At 41.6% G+C, this 11061-nt stretch overlaps 1 protein-coding gene across 1 annotated transcript in view; it reads right to left on the bottom strand.

The window, feature by feature from the left end:
• Nucleotides 1-3780: 3780 nt before the first annotated feature.
• Nucleotides 3781-11061, bottom strand: part of vmn2r1 (vomeronasal 2, receptor 1) — a 19641-nt gene continuing 12360 nt past the window's right edge. The window contains exons 4-15 of the mRNA XM_010784876.1: nucleotides 10399-10641; nucleotides 9546-9737; nucleotides 9260-9385; nucleotides 8758-8942; nucleotides 8391-8511; nucleotides 7893-8120; nucleotides 7540-7663; nucleotides 6977-7137; nucleotides 6388-6583; nucleotides 5620-5873; nucleotides 4767-4966; nucleotides 3781-4260 (exon numbers count right to left, since the gene is read on the bottom strand). Of these exons, the coding sequence (XP_010783178.1) occupies nucleotides 3939-4260; nucleotides 4767-4966; nucleotides 5620-5873; nucleotides 6388-6583; nucleotides 6977-7137; nucleotides 7540-7663; nucleotides 7893-8120; nucleotides 8391-8511; nucleotides 8758-8942; nucleotides 9260-9385; nucleotides 9546-9737; nucleotides 10399-10641 (2352 nt within the window). The 3' untranslated portion in view covers nucleotides 3781-3938. The remainder of the gene's footprint in view (nucleotides 4261-4766; nucleotides 4967-5619; nucleotides 5874-6387; nucleotides 6584-6976; nucleotides 7138-7539; nucleotides 7664-7892; nucleotides 8121-8390; nucleotides 8512-8757; nucleotides 8943-9259; nucleotides 9386-9545; nucleotides 9738-10398; nucleotides 10642-11061) is intronic.

Here is an 11061-nt window from a genome sequence, read left to right as displayed (position 1 = left end):
TGGTGCTCGAAATGAATCGGATTCCGGAGCTAAGACGCTGCTCCGCTGCGGTGTGAACAGGAAAACCCGGTGCTTTTCAAGCTCAAGCTCCGAACCTGCCCTGAAACACCGTTGGTGTGAATGAGGTATAAATATCCCTGTTGAGGCCATTTCACTCTCTTCCTGAGTGCTCACAATTTCACACCAAATAAATGGAAAAGATTTTCTCTCTGACTCTGTTGACCTCCACTGTCATAACACAATTGGTGCACCTCAGAGACCGGAGACACGAAAACAGCACTAAACCATCTGCTCTTTAAAAAATAAACTCAGCTCCACTGAGGTTTAGCTCACAGAAGACACACTGGATCTGTTGCTGCATAATGATGTGATCCTCACTTAAAGAGGCCCTATTCTGCTTTTTGGGGTAGTGTGTTATATAGGTTGTTGTGCATGTAAATGGTCTGCAAAGGCTAAAATCCTAAAGTTCATTCAAGAGGGAGTTTCTCTCCTACACACTCTCTCCCTGCCTGAAACGCCTCCATTGGACTGTATTTACTTCGGGACTATAGGCTAAGGGGCGGGACATCTCTAAGCGCTTGACCAATCACAACAGAGCAGACCAGCTGTATCCCATCAGAGTCACACTGGGCTCTGGTTTCAGACAGAGGGTGAAAAGAGGTGCTGCAGCACAGGCAGTATGAGGACAATAACGAGCTTTTTGAACATTAAAGCATGGAGACGTGTCACAGTAGTGACACAAAATGAACCTGAAGATGAGCAGACTATGTCCTCCTTAATAAGGAGCTCTAAGCTGCAGTTCTCAACGTGCATCATCCTTTTTCTCCCTTTTTTTTTTTTTGCAGAGGAGAGTGGGTGAAATACAAAAGTCGCTTTTGGATATTGTTAACACAGGTAACCATGGCAACATCCTTCAACCTCAAATGCACCTACACTGCAGTCATTACGGATTGCCCTGATCATACAGGAAATGTTTTTGTTATTTCTCACATGTATGCAGCATGTGCCCTGTATAAAGGCCACACACACACACACACACACACACACACACACACACACACACACACAAATTAGCCCTTTCACTTATTTGCAGTAAAATTATAATCACAGGTGATTAATAGCAGGATTAAAGTATTAGTAAAAAAAACTAAAAAGAGCATATTGTGTTTGTTTTGAAAGGATGAGATTACATTTCTTCTCTGTAAATTGTACTGTTCTGTAGGATAATACTTAAAGTGTGAATCTATACGCCTACTGCCTGAATCTGCTTTATGGTTTTCACTTTCTTTGGTTCATTTGTTCTGTTTNTGCTTATAATTTATCATCAGCTGACATGAAGGGACAGGAACAGAAGTGCTCACACACACACACACACACACACACACACACACACACACACACTTGATTTAGCACTTCTGTTCCTGTCCCTTCATGTCAGCTGATGATAAATTATAAGCACATTCCTGCGCAGCACTGTCAGCGGGGGGATGTATGAACGAGCATGATGACAGCTTGGTCGGACTTCACAGCTTCACAGATTCCTGGAAAGCGATGTGCTCATGAGCAGGAGCACACACACACACTTACCGTACCCAGACACACACACACTGAACTAAGCGATAAAGAGATTACACAGGTTCATGAAACAACACAAAGGTACTATGGCTTGTTTGCGTTCTGCATCGGGATGTTATTAGACTCTCCTTATGGGACAGCCAACACACCTACACACACATTAATATCACACTTCTCTCTAGTGTTAAGGCACATTTCCACTGCAGGGCCTCGCACGGCTTAGTAGGGTATAGTTAGGCCTTCTTAGGCCAGGCTCACAGTAACCCAGTGTAGGCGGAGCCGTGACGTCATCTTCAATGCGAAACACAAAACAGAAACTAGACAAAAGTTAAACAAGTACAAACCACAGACTGTCTGCGCCATTAGAGTACTTTCACCTTGGCATCTTTTCAATGCAACAGAGGTCACAAGGGAAAACAGGCATATATACAGACAGGACTAAGCACACTGATAGGACACAGCTGGAGACAATCACAAAAACGGGAAAATACAAAGACAGGAAATTAAGAGGACAGTTAGAAAATATATTTCAAAATAAAACAGGAAACAAAATAACACTAGGATCATCAATCATCATTCTCAAAAAAAAAACATAACAAAGATACAGAGAGACCCCCCAAAAGACTTCAAAGACATAACAAATAAGTTTGAAGAGATGTAAAACAGCTGAAAAAGGACATTACTAGACAACAAAGAGACAAAACCACGACATAGCCACCTAAATAGACAAAACATCAAGAAAAGGGGATTAAGATCAACCAAAGACAAAAAAAGAATCAACCATTATTCTTTGGTTCATCATAATTTATCTGCTTTACTTAACTGTGAAAAGTCAAAACTCGTTTTCCAAGGTTAGAATTGAAGGCCCACATTCAATGGATTTTACCACTATAAGAAAAGTACTGCACAAAAGTGAGCATACAAATCAATATATTCTTTCAATAAGAAAAACAGGTATTATAGTGACTGTAAATAACTTTTATTATTCTATCAGGAAGGTCTCATGCTAACAGAGTTACATCCATTTATATCACTTCAGGTTATTATAAACATTGGCTTAATTATCGCATGTTGGAAAATTGTCAAATGTGTTTGAAATTCATTCTAGAGGTGTGAGCGTCACAATATCTGAGGTAAAATGTTGCATTTACTTACAACTGAAACACCAGCTAGAGATATCTTAGTAAAGCAAGTAAATCATAATTAAAGAATGTGTTTTGAAAAAATAGAAATGTGTAAGGATCCTTTATTTGATCTCCCGTTTTTTCCCTCATGGATTTTGATGATTGAGATTTTTATACTTATTGAAACTTATGCAGGTTAAGGTAAGACTGACTTGACACACATTCAATCAGTGAGTTAAAATGCAAAAATTACCATTTTGTAAATAACTTATTTTGCTAAACAAAAAAGTATGATGATTGTAAGATATATGTGAAAATATAAATATTATTTATTTTAAGTAACATCATTACCTGCAATAAAGACAATCATGTAGATTTTTAAATAAATAATTATGTGAAAATGTAAATGTAAACATGTCCTTTATTACATTCAACCTGTTGTGGAAACATTTATTGATCAAATTGATATGAAACAAATGAGATAAATATCACTGGTGTCACATCGGGGCTTTAACCGTAAACTTTCACAGTAAACCCAAAGTGACATATATGCACAATTAGAAATATGATTATGATCTGCTCAGTTAATTTAGCTGATTCAATTATAATGAGTTCATATATTCTTATTATTCAATTCAAAGAATGTTCAAACTAATTTATACCAAAAAATCATCCTCATTAATTAAGTTAAAAATAAGGGTTATTTTACCATTAGAGCCCAATGTGACATATATATCACACTAGGGGGGGTTACTTGTCAGAAATGTGTTCTAGGTGGTCTATTCAGTCTAAATTATGTTCCCCTTAATTTTCCCAAAAGTAGAAATGGATCAGGGTGGGTTAATTGTAAAATAAATGTGAAAATGTTAATAGAATTTATTTGAAAGTAATATAGTGTTTTAATTAAATATTGTAAAATGTATTTGAAAAACATGTATAGAAAATATTTTGTGAGTAGTATATTTGTCCTATAAATTATTTTCAAAAAACATGTCAAATATATGTTAAAATGTAAAAATATGTTGTAGGTCACCATCTTGCCTGTTGACTAAAGAACAAACATGATGATTTTAAAGTATATGTAAAAAGAAATGTATACATATCTTGTAAGGTATATTTTTTGCCTGCTGATGATCTAATGAGTAGTAGATATGTGAATAAGCCTAGGAGCCCTTATCAGCTGCCAGATGCTCGATGAAACATCTGTAACACATCTGCCTCCTTCTCCGTGCTGCTCTTTTAATCATTGCTGGCGGTGGATGCGATGGAGTTGTTGACCTGCGTCCCGGCGGTAGCGAGCGAGGCGGACGTCCCGGTGTTGGCCCCGTCCCGCGGTTTGGCTCTCGGCTTCATCATGTCCTCTCGGTTCTGCTCGGGCTTCAGCAGCAGGACGTAACACTTGGGCAGGAAGATGCAGGCCAGCAGGCCGAAGCTCGACGCCAGGATGGCAAAGATCTGCACCGCCACCATGAACTTCCCCCGAGTGCTGAGGTACGCCGGGACGAAGGAGATCCACACGATGAAGAAGACGAGCATGCCGAAGGTCACAGACTTCGCCTCGCTGGAAGACAGAGTGAGAAATATGCTGCTGACAAAGAAATGTTCTTTACAACAAAATGGCTTAAAGAGGACATATTCTGCTCATTTTCATATTCATATTCTGTGACGTGTCTCCATGCTTTAATGTTCAAAAAGCTCTTTATCTTTCTCATACTGCCTGTGCTGCAGCACCTCTTTTCACCCTCTGTCTGAAACCAGAGCCCAGTCTGCTCTGGTTGGTTAGCTGCTTCGCTCTGTTGTGATTGGTAGACCGCTTAGAGATCACGTAAAATGTGTTTGAGCGCTAGTCAATAGAAACGAGAGTGTTACATAGTGATGTCACTTTGTTCGGGAAATCAAAGGTGTCAAATTGTGGCGTTTAAGGCAGTGGGGGGGAGTGTGTGTCTGGAGGGGAACGCAGGCCTTTTAGCCTTTGCAGACCATTAACATGCACTAAAACCCCAAGAACACACTACAGGAAAGGGAAAAAGCTCGATTTTCTCTCCAGGTTTTTGGTGTGTTTCCTACCCGAAGTGATCCTCCAGTTTGCGGGCGATGAAGGCGAAGACGAAGGCCACCAGAGCCAGTAGCATGTCATAACCGAAGACACAACAGATGAAGATCACTGAGCCTTCATCACACTCCAGAATGATCTTTATGTTCTGAGTGGAGGTGTTCTCCACGGGGTGCGGAGGCAGGATGAGGAGCCACACTGTGCAAGCTACAGCCTGAAGTACAAGAAGAAGGTTGGGAAAGACAGTTCATAACAATATCAGGGAATGATTTCATTATTAAGTGATGCAATCCTACCCCTCTGTGTTTCTCCTCTGTGTTCATAATAACATTTATTTATAAAGCAGCTTTCGTGCAAGACGCAGGGCAAAGTGCTTCACAGAGCAACACAGGACACAATGCGTACAAATAAAGAGTAAGGAACATAATTAAAAACAAGATATAAAAACAACCAGAAATAGTTTGATCACAAAACCATAAAACAGTAAAACATGAACAGTTCACTAAAATTACCCAAAATTAAAAAGATAAGTCTTTCATTTACTTTAAGGAGTTTGCTATTCTAAGATCCAAGAGGAGGCCGGTCTACAGTTTGGGGACATGAAAACAGAAAGCAGTCTCCCCAGATTTCTTGTGAAATACTTCAGGTACTTCTAGGAAAGGCATTGGAGGATCTGAGTGTCCTTGTAGGACTATAAAATCAAAGGCAGTCACTGATGTATGTAGGGGCTAGGTTATGTAAAGCCTTGTAAATCGTTAAAAGCACTTTAAAATAGCTAGATAACGGTAACCAGCGCAGTGATGCCAGCACCCGGGAAATGTGGGTCTCTTAGTTAAAATCCTGGCAGCTGCATCCTGAATGAATCACCTGTATTAGTGTCGCCACAGCAGTTATCGCCCTCTGGTGGCCGCAGGTGATCCTGTCAGTCTCAGGGTCTGAGGAGGTGTTGGTATCAGTGTTGAGGGAGCTGGTTACTATGACGTCAGGAATGATGTTGTTTGGTGACTCAGCTGCTTCCCTTGCTAACTCAGCTGCTTCCTTCGCTGCTTTGGCTGCAGCTTTAGCTCTGAGGCGAGCTGCCTTCAGAACCCGAGCTCTCAGCATCAGGACAACCGTCTTACCTGAAACACACAGAGGTCAGTGAGAGCAGAGGTGGGATGAATGAAGAACATTTACTGTACTTAAGTGCAATTTTGAAGTACTTGTATTTCCATTGTATGCTGCTTTATACTTTTTACTACACTATATATATCATATGATAGCTTTAGTAACTTCACATATTCAGATAAGTAGCTAACAACACTGGTGGAAGAAGTACTCAGATCTGGTACTTAAGTAAAAGTAGAAGTACCAGAGTGCAGGAATACTCAGTTACAAGTAAAAGTTCTGCATTCAAAGTGTGACTCAAGTTAAAATAGTAAAGTATAAGCTTCAAAATATACTTAGTACCAAAAGTAAAAGTACTAATTTTGAAGATTCTTTTAAAGCAATAATATTACGGTTCAACTTCATATTATTGTAACTGATCTAATACAGTTATATGGAATATGTTGACATCATACATTGAATTGAAGTCAATGTTTTCTATTTTTAAAGGGAACCATAGTATATTGTTTTTGTTGACAGTGCACGTACCCATGATGGAGGCGAGGCAGAGAGCGAAGCCCAGAGCGAGGCCCACCTGGCTGGTCATGCAGCTCCAGTGCTGAGGCTCCCCGAGGAAGACGATGGAGCTGAGGAAGGTCACCACCAGAGAGAAGAGCAGCGAGAAGCTCAGCAGAGCGTCGTTAGCTTTCACCAGCGGGGTGCCGAGGTGTAGAAGCAACACCACCTGCATGAAGCAGATGAACAGAGAGAACATCACTTCAACCTCTGAAACTATAGATCTGATGCATCGCTGGGAGTAATGGGGGAAAGAACTTGGGAAGAGGTGCGAAGTAGCATCAAATGAAAATACTCAAGTCAAATCCAAGTACACTGAAATAACGTAAACGTTGACTTTATTTAAATGTATTATCAACAAATTACTATAATTGTAATAGGTTAGTTGAAAGCAATAATATTAAGTTGAAGCTAGTCTTTTTTTGTTCAAACTTAATACTATTGCTTTAAACTAACCTATTACAATTATGTGTTATTTGTTGATGTAATACATATAATTAAAGTTAATGTCTCAGTTTTTTCTTTGTATTTCAAAAATGTACATAAGAGTACTTCTTCTCACCCCGACAGCGATGGTGGTGAGCGCTCCGAAGGCCGAGATGGCGATGAGAGTGATGCCCAGCGGCTCTCCGAACGCCAGGAACTCGATGATTTTTGGTAGGCAGGCGTCATGAGCTTCATTGGACCACTCATCGTAAGTGCACAGGATGCATGCACGAGCGTCTGTTGGGGGGGGGGTAAACAGCCAAAGTTAGTATACAGTATATTTTGGCTTTAAATGCGATGCATGATTGTTGTCTTGTGAACAAACTTTAGCTGGCCGTCTCTGTGGTGATTGGTTGAACGCTTAGAGATGTCCCTTCCCCTAGCCTATCATGTACAATGTGTTGGAGCGCAAGCCAATCGAAGCGCAAGTGTTACATAGTGATGTCACATGTTACAGAAGTAAACAAAGGAGTCCAATGGAGGCGTTTCAGGCAGTGGGGGGAGTTTGTGGGAGAGAAACTTGATGCAAATACAATATCCTCACTTTATCCACTAAGTTTTACATTACATTAATACTTCCAACCTTTCAGATAGATACCGTCATGTCTATAATGTGGAGTTTGAAGGCTGTTTACTGACTGGTTGAGTTGCTGATCTCTCCATCGGCACAGGGGATGCAGTCAAAGCAGCAGACCGGCTCTCCCTGCCGGATCCCCTTCCTGGTGCCCGGCTGGCAGTTCTCACTGCACACTGACCGAGGAGGCTGCCACACACAGAAACACACTTAGATTAGTTGCACACTGAAAAACTACTGCAACAAGTAGTTATCTGACGATACAAATAACATTAATACTGTTATAAACAGAAAAATCCTTCAGTTTATTGTCTAAGTAGCCCCTTGAGATGCTGACTCATGGGACGGCCTACATATGCCATTACTGCAGAACTCTTTTAGTAATGTTAAATTAGTTTCGATTCAAGATGCTGCGTACCTCCGTCCCTTCATCGTTCCACATGATGGAGTCATTCCTTAAAGTCATCCTGTCCTCAGGAGCTGCTGAGCCGTTGTAGTTCCCCACAGTGACGTAGGAAATCTCCCCATTACCGTCCACCTGCCAGTTGATGATGTCATAGACGCCCTCTACATCCCCCTCCTCGAAGTACACCTCCTCGTTAGTGTGCGGCACTTTAAAGCGCACGTTCTTCAGGTAGTACATCAGCTGAGGGAGGGAGAGAGGGTCAGCGTTGGGAGGGTTACTTTAAAATGTAATCTGTTACAACTTCTAGTGTTGAATCCATTTTACACATGTAACTTACTATAGACACACACACACACACACACACACACACACACACACACACACACACACACACACACACACACACACACACACACACACACACACACACACACACACACACACACACACACACACACACACACACACACACACACACACACACACACACACACACACACACAGGTTTACCTGCCATGGCTCAAAGTTGCTGATGTTAGCACAGCTGCCCCCCACAAACGGCCCCTGTCCGACCTCACAGTGCTCAAGGTTGTGCAGGGCATTGGCCACAGCGTACACGGCTTTATACACACTGTGGAGACACATCATCATCATCATCAAACACACCATCATCCACATTTCCATCAGTATATTTTTATCATTTAAGGGTTAGTTCACCCAAATCACATCAAGCAAAACATGTAAGCCCCCTCCAGACTTAAGTAAAGTACATGGAAATTAAAGTTCTACTTAAGTAGTACTTGAGTAAATGTACTTAGTTACTTCCACCGCAGAACATCAGTTATCCCTGTATTAGTGATGGGAGGAGGGAACTGACCTGTAGGTGATGCGTAGTTGGGACACATCAGAGTAAGTGTTACCCAGCTGGGCTATAGACTCCTCGCCTGAACATAGACCATCAGGGACCCCCCTCACCGCCCGGGGCATCGTGGCGTTCCCCTCCACCGCCCTCTGTCTGGCCTGCCCCACCGCTTTACCATAGTTCAATGTGCAGTTAAACAACTATAAAGGAAACATAAAATGGTCACAAACTTAACTTTTGGATAATCTCAATATCAAATGCAGTGCAGAGCAATCAAAGACTAAATACATTTCAATAAGATGTTTTTACTTAAATGTATTATGTAAGACAACAGAACAATTTGACCTTAAAGAAGAAACCAAGATATTGAGGATCAAAAATGTGTCCTTTGCTCAGAGATGTAACTGTAAGGGAATACAGTTACCTGTTTTGTGTCCTGATAACGTAATCCCGTTACATGTTATCCATTACTCCCAAAGCATGTTGCCAATGAGTGTTAATAGCTGAATTAACAAACCGTTTCCCAGAATTCCTCAGTGAGTGGGTCAGCGTAAGGGTCCACGTCCAGTAGATGGCGATCAAGACCAGGGATGTCAGCCCTCTTCACCCCAAAGCCCAGGGTCCCACCCAGCACTGAGTTCACCTGGGGTCAAGACAGTGGTGGAAAGTAACTTTACTCAAATACTGTAATCAAGTACTATTTTAACATAATTGTTCTTCACTTGAGTATATCAATTTTATGCTACTTTATACTTCTAAACTCCACTACATTTCAGAGGCTAATATCTGGACTGAGTTCTCACCCCAGGCCGGTTGATGAGGGCGGAGGTGACCCAGGCCTCGCTGGCGATCCAGGTTAGGTTGGTGACATTGTGCTGGAGCAGCTCCTGGATGAGGGGGCTGAGGTCCACGTCTGAAGAGAAGACCACGATGATCTTAGCCGTGTCCTCCACTATCGTCTGGACAATACGCTGGATGGCCTCTGGGGAACTCACCTGCGGTTTGGGAGGAAGGAAACAGACAATACAAATTCATATTAGTATTTAGTGCCTCTCCTGTGACATGTTTCCATGCTTTAATGTTCAAAAAGCCCTTCTTTGTGTTGAATCTACCAATGATAACACTAGAAATAATCCATTTGGTTGAAAAATATTTTGCCATGGTACAGAAAAATGATCAGTATCGACTGATATAAAGTGATGTGACATGTTTCCATGCTTTAATGTTCAAAAAGCTCTTTATTTTTCTCATACTGCCTGTGCTGCAGCACCTCTTTTCACCCTCTGTCTGAAACCAGAGCCCAGTCTGCTCTGATTGGTTAGCTGGTCTGCTCTGTTGTGATTGGTCATCCTCTTAGAGATGTTTTCACCCATTAACCTATCATGTACAATATGTTGGAGCGCTAGCCAATAGAAGAGTGAGTGTTACATAGTGATGTCACTATGTTCAGGAAGTAAACGAAGGGACCCCTTTAAGCTGCAATTTGTGTGTGTGTGTGTGTGTGTGTGTGTGTGTGTGTGTGTGTGTGTGTGTGTGTGTGTGTGTGTGTGTGTGTGTGTGTGTGTGTGTTGAGGTTATTTGCCATGGTACAAGCAAAGCAGGTTTCAGTTTGCAAAGGGAGAAAGATGATTGAATAATGATGGGAAAAGCTGTCACCTTGGGCAGGACCTCAGAGAAGGCGATGCAGACTCCAGCGTTCTCCACCTGCTCCTTGAAGTCTTTGAGGGCGTACTTCCCGTAGTCGTCATCAGCAGCGATAGTGCCCACCCAGGTCCAGCCGAAGCGCAGCACCAGCTGGGCGACGGCTGTGGACTGGTGCTTGTCGTTGGGGATGGTCCTGAGGAAGGTGGGGAACTGGAACTTGTTTTCTAGGGCGGAGCAGGTTGAACAGTAGCTGACCTGGAGGAGACACAGAAGAGAGCAGACCCAGGCAGTTTTTTTGCAATTTTGTTCTACACAATTCTCCCTTTGAATCTGTGTCTCAGTACAGGGAATCATAATTGACCATTCTCCCTCTTGTAAGCTCAAAATTCAACAACTTAAAAAAAAACAGATACAATTTATGAAGGTAGATATGGTGCAAAATGCGAGAGCGTGTAAAACCTGATGTGAGCACTTGCAGAAAAAAAATCTGGGCTTGTGTGCACTTGTATCAAATATACACGTAACTGTGAACCAAATGTACATTTGTATAAAATATCCACGTAACTGTGAACCAAATTTGAAGTCACAGAAGAAAAAAAAAAGTTTTGTAGCTTGTAGAAAAAAAATGAACTTAGTGATGAAATGTTCACTTGCAGAAAAATACATATTTTTTAA

Source organism: Notothenia coriiceps, unplaced genomic scaffold, assembly GCF_000735185.1.
Source record: "Notothenia coriiceps isolate Sejong01 unplaced genomic scaffold, NC01 NC01_scaffold00000283, whole genome shotgun sequence".
NCBI classification, from domain to species: domain Eukaryota; kingdom Metazoa; phylum Chordata; class Actinopteri; order Perciformes; family Nototheniidae; genus Notothenia; species Notothenia coriiceps.
Note: the sequence above shows the minus strand (reverse complement) of the source record. Positions and strands in the feature narration are given on the sequence as shown.